We start from the raw sequence: 25,062 nt of genomic DNA, 5'->3' as shown, positions 1-25,062 counted from the left end.
AGATGATAGAGGCCTGGAGGACAGAGGGGCCCAAGAATGTGGCTGGATTTCAAGGATCCCCTTCCTCCAAGCTGAGGAGTGATGCATTTGAAGCAGGGGGAACTGGTGCGAAAACGCCAGGAGGCATCCACGGATGGCTAGGGAGCTGCTGGGCAAACTCTGAGCAAAAAGAGAAAGTTTCAGGAAGCGGGAAGGAGGACAGGTGGCCTGAAAGGAACACAGGGACAGGGTGCGGTAAGCTAGAGACAAGGTTAGGCTTGCCAAGGCCCCTTTAGAATTGAGTCTGGCCAGGGCTGTCAAGGGTGGGAGGGCAGGCTTCGCTAGATCTCTTGCAAGCAAAAGAATGTTAGCGATAATGTGCGTAAGGAAAAGGGAGACGTGGCTGTCCTGGGCAAAGAGAACGCTGAGGTTCTCAGCAACGTCTGTGCGTCCCTCTTCAGTGCGAGTGCTCCAGCCACGCTGCCCAAGTTGCAGAAGGCAAATGCAGGGAGCCCCGTGTGAAGAGTGAAGAGCCCAAGGCCACTGTAGGAGAGGATGAGGTTTGAGACCATCTTAGGAACCCGAACATGTGCAAGTCTGTGGGACATGAAGAGATTCATTAGCGGGTCCTTAGGGAACTGTCAGATGGAGTTGCTAGGCCACCCTGGATCATATTGGAAAAATGGTGTCTTGTCCCTGATACCTGTGGAGGAGGGGAAGTATAGCCCTTGTTTTTAAAAAGGGGAGAGCAGAAGAGCACGGGAATACAAAGGAGTCAGTCTGACCTCCGTGCTAGGCAAGACGCTGGCACTGCTTCTGCTGGAACCTCAGCTGAGGCGTCTGGAAAGCAAAGAGGTGATAGGTAACAGGCAGCGTGGCTTTCCAAAGGGGAAAGTTGCCATTCCTGGCAATTTTGGTAACCATCTGTGGGTAGGGCTACAGCATTGGTGGATAGGGGCAGAGCGCGTGACCTCGTCTGCTGGGACTTGTGCAAAGTGTTTGACGCCGTCCCGCACGCACAACGTCCTTCTCTCTAAGTCAGAGAGCCATGGATTGGATGGATGGATGGATGGATGGATGGATGGATGGATGGATGGATGGATGGATGGATGGGATGGATGGAGGACTCTGTGGATAAAGCAGATGAGCTGCAGTGGTGCTTTCCAGCCTTATCCTGTCTTTATTTTTGTGATGTTGGGCAAATGCTGGGAATGTTTTTCCAAAGGGGTTGCTGCACAAACCTGCTTGGGCAGGTGGCAGTGAGAAGAGCGGGTAGGGGCTGTGCGGAGCCCTTTCTGGAGCAGGGCTGGGAGTAGAGGAGGAGGTGCTGAGTAGAGGTGGCTTTCCGCCGGCCCAAAGGCTGAGTTTGCAGAGTTAGTGAGACGAGAGGCAGTGGCAAGTGTTTTGTCAGGGGTCTTTATTTTCGGTGGCATAAATAAGTGAATAAATAAGTGAATAAATAAATAAATAAATAAATAAATGAATAAATAAGTAGAGAAAGTCCTTTGTCCAAATCGATGGGAGAGGCTGTATGAATGGAGGCGCAGTGGTCGCAGGCTGCGGGTGCCGTGCGGTGGTTGCAGCCGTGTCTGTTGTCCCAGGAGAGGGGAGGCGTGAGGCACGGGGTGGGTTTGGGGCGTTGGTGCGGGAGCGTGGCGGGAGGCACGAGGACGTGGGTCGGTGTGTGGGGGTGGGTGTTTGCGCTAGCGGCGCATGGTGCGGGTGAGGTTGTGGAGGTGCTGTAAAGAGGTGCGAGCTTCGAGGCGGACGTGTTCCCAGGCGCAGGCGCTGTGGTTGTGGGCGTGGAGGAAGAGTTGGATGTCCCTGAAGTACTTGTTGATGGTGAGCAGAGGGTTGCGTGGTCCTTTGAAGAGCGTGGCGTTGTCGGGGAGGCATTGCTCGAGGTGGTGGATGTAGTGCTGGAGTTTGTTGAGGAGGTCGTTGCGAGCCTGGCTGTGCCAGTGCTGGCGGGTGCTGTTGGTGCCGAGGGTGTGGAAGAGGTTCTGGAGGATGCGTAGGGCGGTGGCGGCGGCTTGGTGCGGGCGGAGGTTGTTGTGGAGGAGGGTGTCGGGGAAGAAGGGCGGCTCTTGGAGGTGGCAGGGCTGTGCGTGGCCGGGAGCCACGTCCTGGAGGAGGCGGAGTGCGTCGCCGGGGAAGGTGTCGTCGTGTGTCCAGAGCTGTTGGCAGGCGAGGGTGGTGGCGAGAGCCGTGAGGAGGAGCAGGAGTGCCGGGGCGGCGTGCGGCAGGCGTGGCTGTGGGGCGTTGGGCGCAGCCATGGTGGGTCTGTGGGTGCTGTGGGGTGGTGCTGGGCAGGAGGCTGGTGAGGCTCGGCGCTGGTGCTGGTGGTGGCTGTGCTTGGGGTGCTGCCGGGTGTGCGGCTTTGTATCGCGGCAGCTTTCCCTTCATCGCTTTCTGATTGCTGGGAGTTCCCGCCCGTGGTTTCCAGTCTGGGCTGGTGGCTGTGGTGGTCTCGGGGCAGTGGTTTGTTGGGGTGTCCGTGGTTGGGGATTGTGGTGGCAGTGGGGTGGCAGTAGTGGGTGAGTGGGGTTATGAAAGCGCTGGGTCGGAGGCGTCGGGGTCAGCTGTGTCGGGGAGGGTTGTTGGGTGTTCTTGGTCAGCTGCAGGGCCAGCTGCAAGGCCTGTGCTGTGCAGCTGAAGTTTCTCTTTGTGCCCAAGCATCTTTTCCACCTGCAGTGCCCTGGTGGTGGCCGTGGTCACTTTTCCTTTCACTTTGTGGCTTGCCTTTATTTTCCTCTTAGGCAGCGTTTCCCTTTCGTGCTTGCAAGGGATGAGCAGTGACGTCAGTGGGCCGGGCCTGGGGATGCCCCTCTTGCAGCAGGGGCCCGGGGGTAGTGGCAGTGTACAAGGGCGTGTGTGTGTGGGTGTGAGCGCTGGAGGCCTGGAGGTGTTCTTGCGTGGAGGTGGCCTCGCTGCAGTCTTGGAAGCTGAGGAGGCAGGGCAACAAGACATTAAAAAATAGGCTTGAGTGAAGAAGGATTAGGAAGAAAGGAGGAGCTTTGCTGCTGCTGTGTTGCTTGCTCTGTGTCTGTTGTCCCATGTGTTTGGCCCCAGAGTGAGGGCATGGTTGTGTTTTCCCTGCTTCGGTGGAGGAGGCAGGCAGAGAACAAAATGAGACTGTCCCCCGTGCGGCAAAATGCGTTGTGTTTTGGGATTGCCAGAGCCCTGCCCTGGAGCGGTGGTGTCCTGTTCCGGGCTCTTTAGTCCATGGGAGGTGTGGAGATCTTGGAGGGGCAGGCCAGCCCTGTAGACGCAGAGGGGACGGGAGCGCATCGCTTGTGAGAAAGGCTGAGGGAGCTGGGCCCGGCCCGTTTGAGTGAAGTAGAGAAGACTTGGCAGTAGTTTCAGATGCCTTTGCACAAACACACGTAATATGGGGAAGAAGGAAGAGGAGTTGAGGGCATAGGCATGCCTGGGCGGGCATGATCTCCCTGGCCTCATGGAGACATTGTGGGATTGCTCCTATGAGTGGGGCATTGGATTGGAAGGTTTTAGACAGTTGGGAAAAGAGGGTGTGGAGGTGAGGCGGGGTTTAGCTGTGCGTGTTTCAGTGAGCAAGTGGAAAGTATGGAAATGTTCCTGGGTTAGGATGAGGAGCCATTGGAGAGCTTGTGGGTCCAGGTTAAGGGGGAACCAGAGGCACGGGATGTTAGAGGGGTTGGGGTCTGGTACAGGCCCATCCATGCGGGAGGATGGAGTGGACGAAGCCCCGTATAGCTGGATGGTAGTGGTTTTGCGTTTGCAAGCCCTGGGCCTCAGTGGGGTTTTGAACCGCAGCGATATCTTTTGGAGAGGCAACGTGGCAGGGCACAAGCCACGTGGGAGGTTTCTGGGATGTGTCACTGACAACTCCCTTGCGCAAGTGACTGAGGAGCCAGCAAGTACAGAGGCCGTGTGCTCACCAATAGGAGGAGCTGGCGGGGAATACGGTGCTCCAAGGCAGCCTTGGCTGCAGCGACCACGGGGTGTTGGAGTAGGAGATCCTCGGGACAGTGAGCCGGTCACCCAGTGAACTCCCTGGCCCGGACTTGAGAGAGCAGACTTTGGGCTCTTCAAGGATGTACTTGACAGAGTGCCAGATGATAGAGGCCTGGAGGACAGAGGGGCCCAAGAATGTGGCTGGATTTCAAGGATCCCCTTCCTCCAAGCTGAGGAGTGATGCATTTGAAGCAGGGGGAACTGGTGCGAAAACGCCAGGAGGCATCCACGGATGGCTAGGGAGCTGCTGGGCAAACTCTGAGCAAAAAGAGAAAGTTTCAGGAAGCGGGAAGGAGGACAGGTGGCCTGAAAGGAACACAGGGACAGGGTGCGGTAAGCTAGAGACAAGGTTAGGCTTGCCAAGGCCCCTTTAGAATTGAGTCTGGCCAGGGCTGTCAAGGGTGGGAGGGCAGGCTTCGCTAGATCTCTTGCAAGCAAAAGAATGTTAGCGATAATGTGCGTAAGGAAAAGGGAGACGTGGCTGTCCTGGGCAAAGAGAACGCTGAGGTTCTCAGCAACGTCTGTGCGTCCCTCTTCAGTGCGAGTGCTCCAGCCACGCTGCCCAAGTTGCAGAAGGCAAATGCAGGGAGCCCCGTGTGAAGAGTGAAGAGCCCAAGGCCACTGTAGGAGAGGATGAGGTTTGAGACCATCTTAGGAACCCGAACATGTGCAAGTCTGTGGGACATGAAGAGATTCATTAGCGGGTCCTTAGGGAACTGTCAGATGGAGTTGCTAGGCCACCCTGGATCATATTGGAAAAATGGTGTCTTGTCCCTGATACCTGTGGAGGAGGGGAAGTATAGCCCTTGTTTTTAAAAAGGGGAGAGCAGAAGAGCACGGGAATACAAAGGAGTCAGTCTGACCTCCGTGCTAGGCAAGACGCTGGCACTGCTTCTGCTGGAACCTCAGCTGAGGCGTCTGGAAAGCAAAGAGGTGATAGGTAACAGGCAGCGTGGCTTTCCAAAGGGGAAAGTTGCCATTCCTGGCAATTTTGGTAACCATCTGTGGGTAGGGCTACAGCATTGGTGGATAGGGGCAGAGCGCGTGACCTCGTCTGCTGGGACTTGTGCAAAGTGTTTGACGCCGTCCCGCACGCACAACGTCCTTCTCTCTAAGTCAGAGAGCCATGGATTGGATGGATGGATGGATGGATGGATGGATGGATGGATGGATGGATGGGATGGATGGAGGACTCTGTGGATAAAGCAGATGAGCTGCAGTGGTGCTTTCCAGCCTTATCCTGTCTTTATTTTTGTGATGTTGGGCAAATGCTGGGAATGTTTTTCCAAAGGGGTTGCTGCACAAACCTGCTTGGGCAGGTGGCAGTGAGAAGAGCGGGTAGGGGCTGTGCAGAGCCCTTTCTGGAGCAGGGCTGGGAGTAGAGGAGTAGCTGCTGAGTAGAGGTGGCTTTCCGCCAGCCCAAAGGCTGAGTTTGCAGAGTTAGTGAGACGAGAGGCAGTGGCAAGTGTTTTGTCAGGGGTCTTTATTTTCGGTGGCATAAATAAGTGAATAAATAAATAAATAAATAAATAAATGAATAAATAAGTAGAGAAAGTCCTTTGTCCAAATCGATGGGAGAGGCTGTATGAATGGAGGCGCAGTGGTCGCAGGCTGCGGGTGCCGTGCGGTGGTTGCAGCCGTGTCTGTTGTCCCAGGAGAGGGGAGGCGTGAGGCACGGGGTGGGTTTGGGGCGTTGGTGCGGGAGCGTGGCGGGAGGCACGTGGACGTGGGTCGGTGTGTGGGGGTGGGTGTTTGCGCTAGCGGCGCATGGTGCGGGTGAGGTTGTGGAGGTGCTGTAAAGAGGTGCGAGCTTCGAGGCGGACGTGTTCCCAGGCGCAGGCGCTGTGGTTGTGGGCGTGGAGGAAGAGTTGGATGTCCCTGAAGTACTTGTTGATGGTGAGCAGCGGGTTGCGTGGTCCTTTGAAGAGCGTGGCGTTGTCGGGGAGGCATTGCTCGAGGTGGTGGATGTAGTGCTGGAGTTTGTTGAGGAGGTCGTTGCGAGCCTGGCTGTGCCAGTGCTGGCGGGTGCTGTTGGTGCCGAGGGTGTGGAAGAGGTTCTGGAGGATGCGTAGGGCGGTGGCGGCGGCTTGGTGCGGGCGGAGGTTGTTGTGGAGGAGGGTGTCGGGGAAGAAGGGCGGCTCTTGGAGGTGGCAGGGCTGTGCGTGGCCGGGAGCCACGTCCTGGAGGAGGCGGAGTGCGTCGCCGGGGAAGGTGTCGTCGTGTGTCCAGAGCTGTTGGCAGGCGAGGGTGGTGGCGAGAGCCGTGAGGAGGAGCAGGAGTGCCGGGGCGGCGTGCGGCAGGCGTGGCTGTGGGGCGTTGGGCGCAGCCATGGTGGGTCTGTGGGTGCTGTGGGGTGGTGCTGGGCAGGAGGCTGGTGAGGCTCGGCGCTGGTGCTGGTGGTGGCTGTGCTTGGGGTGGTGCCGGGTGTGCGGCTTTGTATCGCGGCAGCTTTCCCTTCATCGCTTTCTGATTGCTGGGAGTTCCCGCCCGTGGTTTCCAGTCTGGGCTGGTGGCTGTGGTGGTCTCGGGGCAGTGGTTTGTTGGGGTGTCCGTGGTTGGGGATTGTGGTGGCAGTGGGGTGGCAGTAGTGGGTGAGTGGGGTTATGAAAGCGCTGGGTCGGAGGCGTCGGGGTCAGCTGTGTCGGGGAGGGTTGTTGGGTGTTCTTGGTCAGCTGCAGGGCCAGCTGCAAGGCCTGTGCTGTGCAGCTGAAGTTTCTCTTTGTGCCCAAGCATCTTTTCCACCTGCAGTGCCCTGGTGGTGGCCGTGGTCACTTTTCCTTTCACTTTGTGGCTTGCCTTTATTTTCCTCTTAGGCAGCGTTTCCCTTTCGTGCTTGCAAGGGATGAGCAGTGACGTCAGTGGGCCGGGCCTGGGGATGCCCCTCTTGCAGCAGGGGCCTGGGGGTAGTGGCAGTGTACAAGGGCGTGTGTGTGTGGGTGTGAGCGCTGGAGGCCTGGAGGTGTTCTTGCGTGGAGGTGGCCTCGCTGCAGTCTTGGAAGCTGAGGAGGCAGGGCAACAAGACATTAAAAAATAGGCTTGAGTGAAGAAGGATTAGGAAGAAAGGAGGAGCTTTGCTGCTGCTGTGTTGCTTGCTCTGTGTCTGTTGTCCCATGTGTTTGGCCCCAGAGTGAGGGCATGGTTGTGTTTTCCCTGCTTCGGTGGAGGAGGCAGGCAGAGAACAAAATGAGACTGTCCCCCGTGCGGCAAAATGCGTTGTGTTTTGGGATTGCCAGAGCCCTGCCCTGGAGCGGTGGTGTCCTGTTCCGGGCTCTTTAGTCCATGGGAGGTGTGGAGATCTTGGAGGGGCAGGCCAGCCCTGTAGACGCAGAGGGGACGGGAGCGCATCGCTTGTGAGAAAGGCTGAGGGAGCTGGGCCCGGCCCGTTTGAGTGAAGTAGAGAAGACTTGGCAGTAGTTTCAGATGCCTTTGCACAAACACACGTAATATGGGGAAGAAGGAAGAGGAGTTGAGGGCATAGGCATGCCTGGGCGGGCATGATCTCCCTGGCCTCATGGAGACATTGTGGGATTGCTCCTATGAGTGGGGCATTGGATTGGAAGGTTTTAGACAGTTGGGAAAAGAGGGTGTGGAGGTGAGGCGGGGTTTAGCTGTGCGTGTTTCAGTGAGCAAGTGGAAAGTATGGAAATGTTCCTGGGTTAGGATGAGGAGCCATTGGAGAGCTTGTGGGTCCAGGTTAAGGGGGAACCAGAGGCACGGGATGTTAGAGGGGTTGGGGTCTGGTACAGGCCCATCCATGCGGGAGGATGGAGTGGACGAAGCCCCGTATAGCCGGATGGTAGTGGTTTTGCGTTTGCAAGCCCTGGGCCTCAGTGGGGTTTTGAACCGCAGCGATATCTTTTGGAGAGGCAACGTGGCAGGGCACAAGCCACGTGGGAGGTTTCTGGGATGTGTCACTGACAACTCCCTTGCGCAAGTGACTGAGGAGCCAGCAAGGACAGAGGCCGTGTGCTCACCAATAGGAGGAGCTGGCGGGGAATACGGTGCTCCAAGGCAGCCTTGGCTGCAGCGACCACGGGGTGTTGGAGTAGGAGATCCTCGGGACAGTGAGCCGGTCACCCAGTGAACTCCCTGGCCCGGACTTGAGAGAGCAGACTTTGGGCTCTTCAAGGATGTACTTGACAGAGTGCCAGATGATAGAGGCCTGGAGGACAGAGGGGCCCAAGAATGTGGCTGGATTTCAAGGATCCCCTTCCTCCAAGCTGAGGAGTGATGCATTTGAAGCAGGGGGAACTGGTGCGAAAACGCCAGGAGGCATCCACGGATGGCTAGGGAGCTGCTGGGCAAACTCTGAGCAAAAAGAGAAAGTTTCAGGAAGCGGGAAGGAGGACAGGTGGCCTGAAAGGAACACAGGGACAGGGTGCGGTAAGCTAGAGACAAGGTTAGGCTTGCCAAGGCCCCTTTAGAATTGAGTCTGGCCAGGGCTGTCAAGGGTGGGAGGGCAGGCTTCGCTAGATCTCTTGCAAGCAAAAGAATGTTAGCGATAATGTGCGTAAGGAAAGGGGAGACGTGGCTGTCCTGGGCAAAGAGAACGCTGAGGTTCTCAGCAACGTCTGTGCATCCCTCTTCAGTGCGAGTGCTCCAGCCACGCTGCCCAAGTTGCAGAAGGCAAATGCAGGGAGCCCCGTGTGAAGAGTGAAGAGCCCAAGGCCACTGTAGGAGAGGATGAGGTTTGAGACCATCTTAGGAACCCGAACATGTGCAAGTCTGTGGGACATGAAGAGATTCATTAGCGGGTCCTTAGGGAACTGTCAGATGGAGTTGCTAGGCCACCCTGGATCATATTGGAAAAATGGTGTCTTGTCCCTGATACCTGTGGAGGAGGGGAAGTATAGCCCTTGTTTTTAAAAAGGGGAGAGCAGAAGAGCACGGGAATACAAAGGAGTCAGTCTGACCTCCGTGCCAGGCAAGACGCTGGCACTGCTTCTGCTGGAACCTCAGCTGAGGCGTCTGGAAAGCAAAGAGGTGATAGGTAACAGGCAGCGTGGCTTTCCAAAGGGGAAAGTTGCCATTCCTGGCAATTTTGGTAACCATCTGTGGGTAGGGCTACAGCATTGGTGGATAGGGGCAGAGCGCGTGACCTCGTCTGCTGGGACTTGTGCAAAGTGTTTGACGCCGTCCCGCACGCACAACGTCCTTCTCTCTAAGTCAGAGAGCCATGGATTGGATGGATGGATGGATGGATGGATGGATGGATGGATGGATGGATGGATGGATGGATGGATGGATGGAGGACTCTGTGGATAAAGCAGATGAGCTGCAGTGGTGCTTTCCAGCCTTATCCTGTCTTTATTTTTGTGATGTTGGGCAAATGCTGGGAATGTTTTTCCAAAGGGGTTGCTGCACAAACCTGCTTGGGCAGGTGGCAGTGAGAAGAGCGGGTAGGGGCTGTGCAGAGCCCTTTCTGGAGCAGGGCTGGGAGTAGAGGAGTAGCTGCTGAGTAGAGGTGGCTTTCCGCCGGCCCAAAGGCTGAGTTTGCAGAGTTAGTGAGACGAGAGGCAGTGGCAAGTGTTTTGTCAGGGGTCTTTATTTTCGGTGGCATAAATAAGTGAATAAATAAGTGAATAAATAAATAAATAAATAAATGAATGAATAAATAAGTAGAGAAAGTCCTTTGTCCAAATCGATGGGAGAGGCTGTATGAATGGAGGCGCAGTGGTCGCAGGCTGCGGGTGCCGTGCGGTGGTTGCAGCCGTGTCTGTTGTCCCAGGAGAGGGGAGGCGTGAGGCACGGGGTGGGTTTGGGGCGTTGGTGCGGGAGCGTGGCGGGAGGCACGTGGACGTGGGTCGGTGTGTGGGGGTGGGTGTTTGCGCTAGCGGCGCATGGTGCGGGTGAGGTTGTGGAGGTGCTGTAAAGAGGTGCGAGCTTCGAGGCGGACGTGTTCCCAGGCGCAGGCGCTGTGGTTGTGGGCGTGGAGGAAGAGTTGGATGTCCCTGAAGTACTTGTTGATGGTGAGCAGCGGGTTGCGTGGTCCTTTGAAGAGCGTGGCGTTGTCGGGGAGGCATTGCTCGAGGTGGTGGATGTAGTGCTGGAGTTTGTTGAGGAGGTCGTTGCGAGCCTGGCTGTGCCAGTGCTGGTGGGTGCTGTTGGTGCCGAGGGTGTGGAAGAGGTTCTGGAGGATGCGTAGGGCAGTGGCGGCGGCTTGGTGCGGGCGGAGGTTGTTGTGGAGGAGGGTGTCGGGGAAGAAGGGCGGCTCTTGGAGGTGGCAGGGCTGTGCGTGGCCGGGAGCCACGTCCTGGAGGAGGCGGAGTGCGTCGCCAGGGAAGGTGTCGTCGTGTGTCCAGAGCTGTTGGCAGGCGCGGGTGGTGGCGAGAGCCGTGAGGAGGAGCAGGAGTGCCGGGGCGGCGTGCGGCAGGCGTGGCTGTGGGGCGTTGGGCGCAGCCATGGTGGGTCTGTGGGTGCTGTGGGGTGGTGCTGGGCAGGAGGCTGGTGAGGCTCGGCGCTGGTGCTGGTGGTGGCTGTGCTTGGGGTGCTGCCGGGTGTGCGGCTTTGTATCGCGGCAGCTTTCCCTTCATCGCTTTCTGATTGCTGGGAGTTCCCGCCCGTGGTTTCCAGTCTGGGCTGGTGGCTGTGGTGGTCTCGGGGCAGTGGTTTGTTGGGGTGTCCGTGGTTGGGGATTGTGGTGGCAGTGGGGTGGCAGTAGTGGGTGAGTGGGGTTATGAAAGCGCTGGGTCGGAGGCGTCGGGGTCAGCTGTGTCGGGGAGGGTTGTTGGGTGTTCTTGGTCAGCTGCAGGGCCAGCTGCAAGGCCTGTGCTGTGCAGCTGAAGTTTCTCTTTGTGCCCAAGCATCTTTTCCACCTGCAGTGCCCTGGTGGTGGCCGTGGTCACTTTTCCTTTCACTTTGTGGCTTGCCTTTATTTTCCTCTTAGGCAGCGTTTCCCTTTCGTGCTTGCAAGGGATGAGCAGTGACGTCAGTGGGCCGGGCCTGGGGATGCCCCTCTTGCAGCAGGGGCCCGGGGGTAGTGGCAGTGTACAAGGGCGTGTGTGTGTGGGTGTGAGCGCTGGAGGCCTGGAGGTGTTCTTGCGTGGAGGTGGCCTCGCTGCAGTCTTGGAAGCTGAGGAGGCAGGGCAACAAGACATTAAAAAATAGGCTTGAGTGAAGAAGGATTAGGAAGAAAGGAGGAGCTTTGCTGCTGCTGTGTTGCTTGCTCTGTGTCTGTTGTCCCATGTGTTTGGCCCCAGAGTGAGGGCATGGTTGTGTTTTCCCTGCTTCGGTGGAGGAGGCAGGCAGAGAACAAAATGAGACTGTCCCCCGTGCGGCAAAATGCGTTGTGTTTTGGGATTGCCAGAGCCCTGCCCTGGAGCGGTGGTGTCCTGTTCCGGGCTCTTTAGTCCATGGGAGGTGTGGAGATCTTGGAGGGGCAGGCCAGCCCTGTAGACGCAGAGGGGACGGGAGCGCATCGCTTGTGAGAAAGGCTGAGGGAGCTGGGCCCGGCCCGTTTGAGTGAAGTAGAGAAGACTTGGCAGTAGTTTCAGATGCCTTTGCACAAACACACGTAATATGGGGAAGAAGGAAGAGGAGTTGAGGGCATAGGCATGCCTGGGCGGGCATGATCTCCCTGGCCTCATGGAGACATTGTGGGATTGCTCCTATGAGTGGGGCATTGGATTGGAAGGTTTTAGACAGTTGGGAAAAGAGGGTGTGGAGGTGAGGCGGGGTTTAGCTGTGCGTGTTTCAGTGAGCAAGTGGAAAGTATGGAAATGTTCCTGGGTTAGGATGAGGAGCCATTGGAGAGCTTGTGGGTCCAGGTTAAGGGGGAACCAGAGGCACGGGATGTTAGAGGGGTTGGGGTCTGGTACAGGCCCATCCATGCGGGAGGATGGAGTGGACGAAGCCCCGTATAGCTGGATGGTAGTGGTTTTGCGTTTGCAAGCCCTGGGCCTCAGTGGGGTTTTGAACCGCAGCGATATCTTTTGGAGAGGCAACGTGGCAGGGCACAAGCCACGTGGGAGGTTTCTGGGATGTGTCACTGACAACTCCCTTGCGCAAGTGACTGAGGAGCCAGCAAGGACAGAGGCCGTGTGCTCACCAATAGGAGGAGCTGGCGGGGAATACGGTGCTCCAAGGCAGCCTTGGCTGCAGCGACCACGGGGTGTTGGAGTAGGAGATCCTCGGGACAGTGAGCCGGTCACCCAGTGAACTCCCTGGCCCGGACTTGAGAGAGCAGACTTTGGGCTCTTCAAGGATGTACTTGACAGAGTGCCAGATGATAGAGGCCTGGAGGACAGAGGGGCCCAAGAATGTGGCTGGATTTCAAGGATCCCCTTCCTCCAAGCTGAGGAGTGATGCATTTGAAGCAGGGGGAACTGGTGCGAAAACGCCAGGAGGCATCCACGGATGGCTAGGGAGCTGCTGGGCAAACTCTGAGCAAAAAGAGAAAGTTTCAGGAAGCGGGAAGGAGGACAGGTGGCCTGAAAGGAACACAAGGAGTGGGTGCGATAAGCTAGAGACAAGGTTAGGCTTGCCAAGGCCCCTTTAGAATTGAGTCTGGCCAGGGCTGTCAAGGGTGGGAGGGCAGGCTTCGCTAGATCTCTTGCAAGCAAAAGAATGTTAGCGATAATGTGCGTAAGGAAAGGGGAGACGTGGCTGTCCTGGGCAAAGAGAACGCTGAGGTTCTCAGCAACGTCTGTGCGTCCCTCTTCAGTGCGAGTGCTCCAGCCACGCTGCCCAAGTTGCAGAAGGCAAATGCAGGGAGCCCCGTGTGAAGAGTGAAGAGCCCAAGGCCACTGTAGGAGAGGATGAGGTTTGAGACCATCTTAGGAACCCGAACATGTGCAAGTCTGTGGGACATGAAGAGATTCATTAGCGGGTCCTTAGGGAACTGTCAGATGGAGTTGCTAGGCCACCCTGGATCATATTGGAAAAATGGTGTCTTGTCCCTGATACCTGTGGAGGAGGGGAAGTATAGCCCTTGTTTTTAAAAAGGGGAGAGCAGAAGAGCACGGGAATACAAAGGAGTCAGTCTGACCTCCGTGCCAGGCAAGACGCTGGCACTGCTTCTGCTGGAACCTCAGCTGAGGCGTCTGGAAAGCAAAGAGGTGATAGGTAACAGGCAGCGTGGCTTTCCAAAGGGGAAAGTTGCCATTCCTGGCAATTTTGGTAACCATCTGTGGGTAGGGCTACAGCATTGGTGGATAGGGGCAGAGCGCGTGACCTCGTCTGCCGGGACTTGTGCAAAGTGTTTGACGCCGTCCCGCACGCACAACGTCCTTCTCTCTAAGTCAGAGAGCCATGGATTGGATGGATGGATGGATGGATGGATGGATGGATGGATGGATGGATGGATGGATGGATGGATGGATGGATGGATGGATGGATGGATGGATGGATGGATGGAGGACTCTGTGGATAAAGCAGATGAGCTGCAGTGGTGCTTTCCAGCCTTATCCTGTCTTTATTTTTGTGATGTTGGGCAAATGCTGGGAATGTTTTTCCAAAGGGGTTGCTGCACAAACCTGCTTGGGCAGGTGGCAGTGAGAAGAGCGGGTAGGGGCTGTGCAGAGCCCTTTCTGGAGCAGGGCTGGGAGTAGAGGAGTAGGTGCTGAGTAGAGGTGGCTTTCCGCCGGCCCAAAGGCTGAGTTTGCAGAGTTAGTGAGACGAGAGGCAGTGGCAAGTGTTTTGTCAGGGGTCTTTATTTTCGGTGGCATAAATAAGTGAATAAATAAGTGAATAAATAAATAAATAAATAAATAAATGAATAAATAAGTAGAGAAAGTCCTTTGTCCAAATCGATGGGAGAGGCTGTATGAATGGAGGCACAGTGGTCGCAGGCTGCGGGTGCCGTGCGGTGGTTGCAGCCGTGTCTGTTGTCCCAGGAGAGGGGAGGCGTGAGGCACGGGGTGGGTTTGGGGCGTTGGTGCGGGAGCGTGGCGGGAGGCACGAGGACGTGGGTCGGTGTGTGGGGGTGGGTGTTTGCGCTAGCGGCGCATGGTGCGGGTGAGGTTGTGGAGGTGCTGTAAAGAGGTGCGAGCTTCGAGGCGGACGTGTTCCCAGGCGCAGGCGCTGTGGTTGTGGGCGTGGAGGAAGAGTTGGATGTCCCTGAAGTACTTGTTGATGGTGAGCAGCGGGTTGCGTGGTCCTTTGAAGAGCGTGGCGTTGTCGGGGAGGCATTGCTCGAGGTGGTGGATGTAGTGCTGGAGTTTGTTGAGGAGGTCGTTGCGAGCCTGGCTGTGCCAGTGCTGGCGGGTGCTGTTGGTGCCGAGGGTGTGGAAGAGGTTCTGGAGGATGCGTAGGGCGGTGGCGGCGGCTTGGTGCGGGCGGAGGTTGTTGTGGAGGAGGGTGTCGGGGAAGAAGGGCGGCTCTTGGAGGTGGCAGGGCTGTGCGTGGCCGGGAGCCACGTCCTGGAGGAGGCGGAGTGCGTCGCCGGGGAAGGTGTCGTCGTGTGTCCAGAGCTGTTGGCAGGCGAGGGTGGTGGCGAGAGCCGTGAGGAGGAGCAGGAGTGCCGGGGCGGCGTGCGGCAGGCGTGGCTGTGGGGCGTTGGGCGCAGCCATGGTGGGTCTGTGGGTGCTGTGGGGTGGTGCTGGGCAGGAGGCTGGTGAGGCTCGGCGCTGGTGCTGGTGGTGGCTGTGCTTGGGGTGGTGCCGGGTGTGCGGCTTTGTATCGCGGCAGCTTTCCCTTCATCGCTTTCTGATTGCTGGGAGTTCCCGCCCGTGGTTTCCAGTCTGGGCTGGTGGCTGTGGTGGTCTCAGGGCAGTGGTTTGTTGGGGTGTCCGTGGTTGGGGATTGTGGTGGCAGTGGGGTGGCAGTAGTGGGTGAGTGGGGTTATGAAAGCGCTGGGTCGGAGGCGTCGGGGTCAGCTGTGTCGGGGAGGGTTGTTGGGTGTTCTTGGTCAGCTGCAGGGCCAGCTGCAAGGCCTGTGCTGTGCAGCTGAAGTTTCTCTTTGTGCCCAAGCATCTTTTCCACCTGCAGTGCCCTGGTGGTGGCCGTGGTCACTTTTCCTTTCACTTTGTGGCTTGCCTTTATTTTCCTCTTAGGCAGCGTTTCCCTTTCGTGCTTGCAAGGGATGAGCAGTGACGTCAGTGGGCCAGGCCTGGGGATGCCCCTCTTGCAGCAGGGGCCCGGGGGTAGTGGCAGTGTACAAGGGCGTGTGTGTGTGGGTGTGAGCGCTGGAGGCCTGGAGGTGTTCTTGCGTGGAGGTGGCCTCGCTGCAGTCTTGGAAGCTGAGGAGGCAGGGCAACAAGACATTAAAAAATAGGCTTGAGTGAAGAAGGATTAGGAAGAAAGGAGGAGCTTTGCTGCTGCTGTGTTGCTTGCTCTGTGTCTGTTGTCCCATGTGTTTGGCCCCAGAGTGAGGGCATGGTTGTGTTTTCCCTGCTTCTGTGGAGGAGGCAGGCAGAGAACAAAATGAGACTGTCCCCCGTGCGGCAAAATGCGTTGTGTTTTGGGATTGCCAGAGCCCTGCCCTGGAGCGGTGGTGTCCTGTTCCGGGCTCTTTAGTCCATGGGAGGTGTGGAGATCTTGGAGGGGCAGGCCAGCCCTGTAGACGCAGAGGGGACGGGAGCGCATCGCTTGTGAGAAAGGCTGAGGGAGCTGGGCCCGGCCCGTTTGAGTGAAGTAGAGAAGACTTGGCAGTAGTTTCAGATGCCTTTGCACAAACACACGTAATATGGGGAAGAAGGAAGAGGAGTTGAGGGCACAGGCATGCCTGGGCGGGCATGATCTCCCTGGCCTCATGGAGACATTGTGGGATTGCTCCTATGAGTGGGGCATTGGATTGGAAGGTTTTAGACAGTTGGGAAAAGAGGGTGTGGAGGTGAGGCGGGGTTTAGCTGTGCGTGTTTCAGTGAGCAAGTGGAAAGTATGGAAATGTTCCTGGGTTAGGATGAGGAGCCATTGGAGAGCTTGTGGGTCCAGGTTAAGGGGGAACCAGAGGCACGGGATGTTAGAGGGGTTGGGGTCTGGTACAGGCCCATCCATGCGGGAGGATGGAGTGGACGAAGCCCCGTATAGCTGGATGGTAGTGGTTTTGCGTTTGCAAGCCCTGGGCCTCAGTGGGGTTTTGAACCGCAGCGATATCTTTTGGAGAGGCAACGTGGCAGGGCACAAGCCACGTGGGAGGTTTCTGGGATGTGTCACTGACAACTCCCTTGCGCAAGTGACTGAGGAGCCAGCAAGGACAGAGGCCGTGTGCTCACCAATAGGAGGAGCTGGCGGGGAATACGGTGCTCCAAGGCAGCCTTGGCTGCAGCGACCACGGGGTGTTGGAGTAGGAGATCCTCGGGACAGTGAGCCGGTCACCCAGTGAACTCCCTGGCCCGGACTTGAGAGAGCAGACTTTGGGCTCTTCAAGGATGTACTTGACAGAGTGCCAGATGATAGAGGCCTGGAGGACAGAGGGGCCCAAGAATGTGGCTGGATTTCAAGGATCCCCTTCCTCCAAGCTGAGGAGTGATGCATTTGAAGCAGGGGGAACTGGTGCGAAAACGCCAGGAGGCATCCACGGATGGCTAGGGAGCTGCTGGGCAAACTCTGAGCAAAAAGAGAAAGTTTCAGGAAGCGGGAAGGAGGACAGGTGGCCTGAAAGGAACACAGGGACAGGGTGCGGTAAGCTAGAGACAAGGTTAGGCTTGCCAAGGCCCCTTTAGAATTGAGTCTGGCCAGGGCTGTCAAGGGTGGGAGGGCAGGCTTCGCTAGATCTCTTGCAAGCAAAAGAATGTTAGCGATAATGTGCGTAAGGAAAGGGGAGACGTGGCTGTCCTGGGCAAAGAGAACGCTGAGGTTCTCAGCAACGTCTGTGCGTCCCTCTTCAGTGCGAGTGCTCCAGCCGTGCTGCCCAAGTTGCAGAAGGCAAATGCAGGGAGCCCCGTGTGAAGAGTGAAGAGCCCAAGGCCACTGTAGGAGAGGATGAGGTTTGAGACCATCTTAGGAACCCGAACATGTGCAAGTCTGTGGGACATGAAGAGATTCATTAGCGGGTCCTTAGGGAACTGTCAGATGGAGTTGCTAGGCCACCCTGGATCATATTGGAAAAATGGTGTCTTGTCCCTGATACCTGTGGAGGAGGGGAAGTATAGCCCTTGTTTTTAAAAAGGGGAGAGCAGAAGAGCACGGGAATACAAAGGAGTCAGTCTGACCTCCGTGCCAGGCAAGACGCTGGCACTGCTTCTGCTGGAACCTCAGCTGAGGCGTCTGGAAAGCAAAGAGGTGATAGGTAACAGGCAGCGTGGCTTTCCAAAGGGGAAAGTTGCCATTCCTGGCAATTTTGGTAACCATCTGTGGGTAGGGCTACAGCATTGGTGGATAGGGGCAGAGCGCGTGACCTCGTCTGCCGGGACTTGTGCAAAGTGTTTGACGCCGTCCCGCACGCACAACGTCCTTCTCTCTAAGTCAGAGAGCCATGGATTGGATGGATGGATGGATGGATGGATGGATGGATGGATGGATGGATGGATGGATGGAGGACTCTGTGGATAAAGCAGATGAGCTGCAGTGGTGCTTTCCAGCCTTATCCTGTCTTTATTTTTGTGATGTTGGGCAAATGCTGGGAATGTTTTTCCAAAGGGGTTGCTGCACAAACCTGCTTGGGCAGGTGGCAGTGAGAAGAGCGGGTAGGGGCTGTGCAGAGCCCTTTCTGGAGCAGGGCTGGGAGTAGAGGAGTAGGTGCTGAGTAGAGGTGGCTTTCCGCCGGCCCAAAGGCTGAGTTTGCAGAGTTAGTGAGACGAGAGGCAGTGGCAAGTGTTTTGTCAGGGGTCTTTATTTTCGGTGGCATAAATAAGTGAATAAATAAGTGAATAAATAAATAAATAAATAAATGAATGAATAAATAAGTAGAGAAAGTCCTTTGTCCAAATCGATGGGAGAGGCTGTATGAATGGAGGCGCAGTGGTCGCAGGCTGCGGGTGCCGTGCGGTGGTTGCAGCCGTGTCTGTTGTCCCAGGAGAGGGGAGGCGTGAGGCACGGGGTGGGTTTGGGGCGTTGGTGCGGGAGCGTGGCGGGAGGCACGAGGACGTGGGTCGGTGTGTGGGGGTGGGTGTTTGCGCTAGCGGCGCATGGTGCGGGTGAGGTTGTGGAGGTGCTGTAAAGAGGTGCGAGCTTCGAGGCGGACGTGTTCCCAGGCGCAGGCGCTGTGGTTGTGGGCGTGGAGGAAGAGTTGGATGTCCCTGAAGTACTTGTTGATGGTGAGCAGCGGGTTGCGTGGTCCTTTGAAGAGCGTGGCGTTGTCGGGGAGGCATTGCTCGAGGTGGTGGATGTAGTGCTGGAGTTTGTTGAGGAGGTCGTTGCGAGCCTGGCTGTGCCAGTGCTGGCGGGTGCTGTTGGTGCCGAGGGTGTGGAAGAGGTTCTGGAGGATGCGTAGGGCGGTGGCGGCGGCTTGGTGCGGGCGGAGGTTGTTGTGGAGGAGGGTGTCGGGGAAGAAGGGCGGCTCTTGGAGGTGGCAGGGCTGTGCGTGGCCGGGAGCCACGTCCTGGAGGAGGCGGAGTGCGTCGCCGGGGAAGGTGTCGTCGTGTGTCCAGAGCTGTTGGCAGGCGAGGGTGGTGGCGAGAGCTGTGAGGAGGAGCAGGAGTGCCGGGGCGGCGTGCGGCAGGCGTGGCTGTGGGGCGTTGGGCGCAGCCATGGTGGGTCTGTGGGTGCTGTGGGGTGGTGCTGGGCAGGAGGCTGGTGAGGCTCGGCGCTGGTGCTGGTGGTGGCTGTGCTTGGGGTGGTGCCGGGTGTGCGGCTTTGTATCGCGGCAGCTTTCCCTTCATCGCTTTCTGATTGCTGGGAGTTCCCGCCCGTGGTTTCCAGTCTGGGCTGGTGGCTGTGGTGGTCTCGGGGCAGTGGTTTGTTGGGGTGTCCGTGGTTGGGGATTGTGGTGGCAGTGGGGTGGCAGTAGTGGGTGAGTGGGGTTATGAAAGCGCTGGGTCGGAGGCGTCGGGGTCAGCTGTGTCGGGGAGGGTTGTTGGGTGTTCTTGGTCAGCTGCAGGGCCAGCTGCAAGGCCTGTGCTGTGCAGCTGAAGTTTCTCTTTGTGCCCAAGCATCTTTTCCACCTGCAGTGCCCTGGTGGTGGCCGTGGTCACTTTTCCTTTCACTTTGTGGCTTGCCTTTATTTTCCTCTTAGGCAGCGTTTCCCTTTCGTGCTTGCAAGGGATGAGCAGTGACGTCAGTGGGCCAGGCCTGGGGATGCCCCTCTTGCAGCAGGGGCCCGGGGGTAGTGGCAGTGTACAAGGGCGTGTGTGTGTGGGTGTGAGCGCTGGAGGCCTGGAGGTGTTCTTGCGTGGAGGTGGCCTCGCTGCAGTCTTGGAAGCTGAGGAGGCAGGGCAACAAGACATTAAAAAATAGGCTTGAGTGAAGAAGGATTAGGAAGAAAGGAGGAGCTTTGCTGCTGCTGTGTTGCTTGCTCTGTGTCTGTTGTCCCATGTGTTTGGCCCCAGAGTGAGGGCATGGTTGTGTTTTCCCTGCTTCGGTGGAGGAGGCAGGCAGAGAACAAAATGAGACTGTCCCCCGTGCGGCAAAATGCGTTGTGTTTTGGGATTGCCAGAGCCCTGCCCTGGAGCGGTGGTGTCCTGTTCCGGGCTCTTTAGTCCATGGGAGGTGTGGAGATCTTGGAGGGGCAGGCCAGCCCTGTAGACGCAGAGGGGACGGGAGCGCATCGCTTGTGAGAAAGGCTGAGGGAGCTGGGCCCGGCCCGTTTGAGTGAAGTAGAGAAGACTTGGCAGTAGTTTCAGATGCCTTTGCACAAACACACGTAATATGGGGAAGAAGGAAGAGGAGTTGAGGGCATAGGCATGCCTGGGCGGGCATGATCTCCCTGGCCTCATGGAGACATTGTGGGATTGCTCCTATGAGTGGGGCATTGGATTGGAAGGTTTTAGACAGTTGGGAAAAGAGGGTGTGGAGGTGAGGCGGGGTTTAGCTGTGCGTGTTTCAGTGAGCAAGTGGAAAGTATGGAAATGTTCCTGGGTTAGGATGAGGAGCCATTGGAGAGCTTGTGGGTCCAGGTTAAGGGGGAACCAGAGGCACGGGATGTTAGAGGGGTTGGGGTCTGGTACAGGCCCATCCATGCGGGAGGATGGAGTGGACGAAGCCCCGTATAGCCGGATGGTAGTGGTTTTGCGTTTGCAAGCCCTGGGCCTCAGTGGGGTTTTGAACCGCAGCGATATCTTTTGGAGAGGCAACGTGGCAGGGCACAAGCCACGTGGGAGGTTTCTGGGATGTGTCACTGACAACTCCCTTGCGCAAGTGACTGAGGAGCCAGCAAGGACAGAGGCCGTGTGCTCACCAATAGGAGGAGCTGGCGGGGAATACGGTGCTCCAAGGCAGCCTTGGCTGCAGCGACCACGGGGTGTTGGAGTAGGAGATCCTCGGGACAGTGAGCCGGTCACCCAGTGAACTCCCTGGCCCGGACTTGAGAGAGCAGACTTTGGGCTCTTCAAGGATGTACTTGACAGAGTGCCAGATGATAGAGGCCTGGAGGACAGAGGGGCCCAAGAATGTGGCTGGATTTCAAGGATCCCCTTCCTCCAAGCTGAGGAGTGATGCATTTGAAGCAGGGGGAACTGGTGCGAAAACGCCAGGAGGCATCCACGGATGGCTAGGGAGCTGCTGGGCAAACTCTGAGCAAAAAGAGAAAGTTTCAGGAAGCGGGAAGGAGGACAGGTGGCCTGAAAGGAACACAGGGACAGGGTGCGGTAAGCTAGAGACAAGGTTAGGCTTGCCAAGGCCCCTTTAGAATTGAGTCTGGCCAGGGCTGTCAAGGGTGGGAGGGCAGGCTTCGCTAGATCTCTTGCAAGCAAAAGAATGTTAGCGATAATGTGCGTAAGGAAAGGGGAGACGTGGCTGTCCTGGGCAAAGAGAACGCTGAGGTTCTCAGCAACGTCTGTGCGTCCCTCTTCAGTGCGAGTGCTCCAGCCACGCTGCCCAAGTTGCAGAAGGCAAATGCAGGGAGCCCCGTGTGAAGAGTGAAGAGCCCAAGGCCACTGTAGGAGAGGATGAGGTTTGAGACCATCTTAGGAACCCGAACATGTGCAAGTCTGTGGGACATGAAGAGATTCATTAGCGGGTCCTTAGGGAACTGTCAGATGGAGTTGCTAGGCCACCCTGGATCATATTGGAAAAATGGTGTCTTGTCCCTGATACCTGTGGAGGAGGGGAAGTATAGCCCTTGTTTTTAAAAAGGGGAGAGCAGAAGAGCACGGGAATACAAAGGAGTCAGTCTGACCTCCGTGCCAGGCAAGACGCTGGCACTGCTTCTGCTGGAACCTCAGCTGAGGCGTCTGGAAAGCAAAGAGGTGATAGGTAACAGGCAGCGTGGCTTTCCAAAGGGGAAAGTTGCCATTCCTGGCAATTTTGGTAACCATCTGTGGGTAGGGCTACAGCATTGGTGGATAGGGGCAGAGCGCGTGACCTCGTCTGCTGGGACTTGTGCAAAGTGTTTGACGCCGTCCCGCACGCACAACGTCCTTCTCTCTAAGTCAGAGAGCCATGGATTGGATGGATGGATGGATGGATGGATGGATGGATGGATGGATGGATGGATGGATGGATGGATGGATGGATGGAGGACTCTGTGGATAAAGCAGATGAGCTGCAGTGGTGCTTTCCAGCCTTATCCTGTCTTTATTTTTGTGATGTTGGGCAAATGCTGGGAATGTTTTTCCAAAGGGGTTGCTGCACAAACCTGCTTGGGCAGGTGGCAGTGAGAAGAGCGGGTAGGGGCTGTGCAGAGCCCTTTCTGGAGCAGGGCTGGGAGTAGAGGAGTAGCTGCTGAGTAGAGGTGGCTTTCCGCCGGCCCAAAGGCTGAGTTTGCAGAGTTAGTGAGACGAGAGGCAGTGGCAAGTGTTTTGTCAGGGGTCTTTATTTTCGGTGGCATAAATAAGTGAATAAATAAGTGAATAAATAAATAAATAAATAAATGAATGAATAAATAAGTAGAGAAAGTCCTTTGTCCAAATCGATGGGAGAGGCTGTATGAATGGAGGCGCAGTGGTCGCAGGCTGCGGGTGCCGTGCGGTGGTTGCAGCCGTGTCTGTTGTCCCAGGAGAGGGGAGGCGTGAGGCACGGGGTGGGTTTGGGGCGTTGGTGCGGGAGCGTGGCGGGAGGCACGTGGACGTGGGTCGGTGTGTGGGGGTGGGTGTTTGCGCTAGCGGCGCATGGTGCGGGTGAGGTTGTGGAGGTGCTGTAAAGAGGTGCGAGCTTCGAGGCGGACGTGTTCCCAGGCGCAGGCGCTGTGGTTGTGGGCGTGGAGGAAGAGTTGGATGTCCCTGAAGTACTTGTTGATGGTGAGCAGCGGGTTGCGTGGTCCTTTGAAGAGCGTGGCGTTGTCGGGGAGGCATTGCTCGAGGTGGTGGATGTAGTGCTGGAGTTTGTTGAGGAGGTCGTTGCGAGCCTGGCTGTGCCAGTGCTGGTGGGTGCTGTTGGTGCCGAGGGTGTGGAAGAGGTTCTGGAGGATGCGTAGGGCAGTGGCGGCGGCTTGGTGCGGGCGGAGGTTGTTGTGGAGGAGGGTGTCGGGGAAGAAGGGCGGCTCTTGGAGGTGGCAGGGCTGTGCGTGGCCGGGAGCCACGTCCTGGAGGAGGCGGAGTGCGTCGCCAGGGAAGGTGTCGTCGTGTGTCCAGAGCTGTTGGCAGGCGCGGGTGGTGGCGAGAGCCGTGAGGAGGAGCAGGAGTGCCGGGGCGGCGTGCGGCAGGCGTGGCTGTGGGGCGTTGGGCGCAGCCATGGTGGGTCTGTGGGTGCTGTGGGGTGGTGCTGGGCAGGAGGCTGGTGAGGCTCGGCGCTGGTGCTGGTGGTGGCTGTGCTTGGGGTGCTGCCGGGTGTGCGGCTTTGTATCGCGGCAGCTTTCCCTTCATCGCTTTCTGATTGCTGGGAGTTCCCGCCCGTGGTTTCCAGTCTGGGCTGGTGGCTGTGGTGGTCTCGGGGCAGTGGTTTGTTGGGGTGTCCGTGGTTGGGGATTGTGGTGGCAGTGGGGTGGCAGTAGTGGGTGAGTGGGGTTATGAAAGCGCTGGGTCGGAGGCGTCGGGGTCAGCTGTGTCGGGGAGGGTTGTTGGGTGTTCTTGGTCAGCTGCAGGGCCAGCTGCAAGGCCTGTGCTGTGCAGCTGAAGTTTCTCTTTGTGCCCAAGCATCTTTTCCACCTGCAGTGCCCTGGTGGTGGCCGTGGTCACTTTTCCTTTCACTTTGTGGCTTGCCTTTATTTTCCTCTTAGGCAGCGTTTCCCTTTCGTGCTTGCAAGGGATGAGCAGTGACGTCAGTGGGCCGGGCCTGGGGATGCCCCTCTTGCAGCAGGGGCCCGGGGGTAGTGGCAGTGTACAAGGGCGTGTGTGTGTGGGTGTGAGCGCTGGAGGCCTGGAGGTGTTCTTGCGTGGAGGTGGCCTCGCTGCAGTCTTGGAAGCTGAGGAGGCAGGGCAACAAGACATTAAAAAATAGGCTTGAGTGAAGAAGGATTAGGAAGAAAGGAGGAGCTTTGCTGCTGCTGTGTTGCTTGCTCTGTGTCTGTTGTCCCATGTGTTTGGCCCCAGAGTGAGGGCATGGTTGTGTTTTCCCTGCTTCGGTGGAGGAGGCAGGCAGAGAACAAAATGAGACTGTCCCCCGTGCGGCAAAATGCGTTGTGTTTTGGGATTGCCAGAGCCCTGCCCTGGAGCGGTGGTGTCCTGTTCCGGGCTCTTTAGTCCATGGGAGGTGTGGAGATCTTGGAGGGGCAGGCCAGCCCTGTAGACGCAGAGGGGACGGGAGCGCATCGCTTGTGAGAAAGGCTGAGGGAGCTGGGCCCGGCCCGTTTGAGTGAAGTAGAGAAGACTTGGCAGTAGTTTCAGATGCCTTTGCACAAACACACGTAATATGGGGAAGAAGGAAGAGGAGTTGAGGGCATAGGCATGCCTGGGCGGGCATGATCTCCCTGGCCTCATGGAGACATTGTGGGATTGCTCCTATGAGTGGGGCATTGGATTGGAAGGTTTTAGACAGTTGGGAAAAGAGGGTGTGGAGGTGAGGCGGGGTTTAGCTGTGCGTGTTTCAGTGAGCAAGTGGAAAGTATGGAAATGTTCCTGGGTTAGGATGAGGAGCCATTGGAGAGCTTGTGGGTCCAGGTTAAGGGGGAACCAGAGGCACGGGATGTTAGAGGGGTTGGGGTCTGGTACAGGCCCATCCATGCGGGAGGATGGAGTGGACGAAGCCCCGTATAGCTGGATGGTAGTGGTTTTGCGTTTGCAAGCCCTGGGCCTCAGTGGGGTTTTGAACCGCAGCGATATCTTTTGGAGAGGCAACGTGGCAGGGCACAAGCCACGTGGGAGGTTTCTGGGATGTGTCACTGACAACTCCCTTGCGCAAGTGACTGAGGAGCCAGCAAGGACAGAGGCCGTGTGCTCACCAATAGGAGGAGCTGGCGGGGAATACGGTGCTCCAAGGCAGCCTTGGCTGCAGCGACCACGGGGTGTTGGAGTAGGAGATCCTCGGGACAGTGAGCCGGTCACCCAGTGAACTCCCTGGCCCGGACTTGAGAGAGCAGACTTTGGGCTCTTCAAGGATGTACTTGACAGAGTGCCAGATGATAGAGGCCTGGAGGACAGAGGGGCCCAAGAATGTGGCTGGATTTCAAGGATCCCCTTCCTCCAAGCTGAGGAGTGATGCATTTGAAGCAGGGGGAACTGGTGCGAAAACGCCAGGAGGCATCCACGGATGGCTAGGGAGCTGCTGGGCAAACTCTGAGCAAAAAGAGAAAGTTTCAGGAAGCGGGAAGGAGGACAGGTGGCCTGAAAGGAACACAGGGACAGGGTGCGGTAAGCTAGAGACAAGGTTAGGCTTGCCAAGGCCCCTTTAGAATTGAGTCTGGCCAGGGCTGTCAAGGGTGGGAGGGCAGGCTTCGCTAGATCTCTTGCAAGCAAAAGAATGTTAGCGATAATGTGCGTAAGGAAAAGGGAGACGTGGCTGTCCTGGGCAAAGAGAACGCTGAGGTTCTCAGCAACGTCTGTGCGTCCCTCTTCAGTGCGAGTGCTCCAGCCACGCTGCCCAAGTTGCAGAAGGCAAATGCAGGGAGCCCCGTGTGAAGAGTGAAGAGCCCAAGGCCACTGTAGGAGAGGATGAGGTTTGAGACCATCTTAGGAACCCGAACATGTGCAAGTCTGTGGGACATGAAGAGATTCATTAGCGGGTCCTTAGGGAACTGTC

General features: G+C 57.3%; 5 protein-coding genes across 8 annotated transcripts in view; 1 reads left to right on the top strand and 4 right to left on the bottom strand.

Annotated features, from left to right (window-relative positions):
* Positions 1-25,062, top strand: part of UBAP2 (ubiquitin associated protein 2) — a 200,415-nt gene that overhangs the window by 88,909 nt on the left and 86,444 nt on the right. The gene's annotated exons all lie outside the window — the stretch shown is intronic.
* Positions 1,683-2,255, bottom strand: LOC138103906 (interferon-like). Its single transcript, XM_069002535.1, has one exon. The coding sequence runs from the start codon at positions 2,253-2,255 to the stop codon at positions 1,683-1,685; it is 573 nt and encodes a 190-aa protein (XP_068858636.1).
* Positions 5,733-6,305, bottom strand: LOC138103534 (interferon-like). Its single transcript, XM_069001879.1, has one exon. The coding sequence runs from the start codon at positions 6,303-6,305 to the stop codon at positions 5,733-5,735; it is 573 nt and encodes a 190-aa protein (XP_068857980.1).
* Positions 13,911-14,483, bottom strand: LOC138103535 (interferon-like). The gene has a single exon (XM_069001880.1). It carries the CDS (start codon positions 14,481-14,483, stop codon positions 13,911-13,913), a length of 573 nt encoding a protein of 190 aa, XP_068857981.1.
* Positions 17,972-18,544, bottom strand: LOC138103505 (interferon-like). Its single transcript, XM_069001833.1, has one exon. It carries the CDS (start codon positions 18,542-18,544, stop codon positions 17,972-17,974), a length of 573 nt encoding a protein of 190 aa, XP_068857934.1.

Source organism: Aphelocoma coerulescens, assembly GCF_041296385.1.
Source record: "Aphelocoma coerulescens isolate FSJ_1873_10779 chromosome Z unlocalized genomic scaffold, UR_Acoe_1.0 ChrZ, whole genome shotgun sequence".
Lineage (NCBI taxonomy): Eukaryota > Metazoa > Chordata > Aves > Passeriformes > Corvidae > Aphelocoma > Aphelocoma coerulescens.
Note: the sequence above shows the minus strand (reverse complement) of the source record. Positions and strands in the feature narration are given on the sequence as shown.

Excerpts from the sequence above, each read along its gene's own strand:
- LOC138103906 (XM_069002535.1), bottom strand. The coding sequence starts at position 2,255 with ATGGCTGCGCCCAACGCCCCACAGCCACGCCTGCCGCACGCCGCCCCG.
- LOC138103534 (XM_069001879.1), bottom strand. The coding sequence starts at position 6,305 with ATGGCTGCGCCCAACGCCCCACAGCCACGCCTGCCGCACGCCGCCCCG.
- LOC138103535 (XM_069001880.1), bottom strand. The coding sequence starts at position 14,483 with ATGGCTGCGCCCAACGCCCCACAGCCACGCCTGCCGCACGCCGCCCCG.
- LOC138103505 (XM_069001833.1), bottom strand. The coding sequence starts at position 18,544 with ATGGCTGCGCCCAACGCCCCACAGCCACGCCTGCCGCACGCCGCCCCG.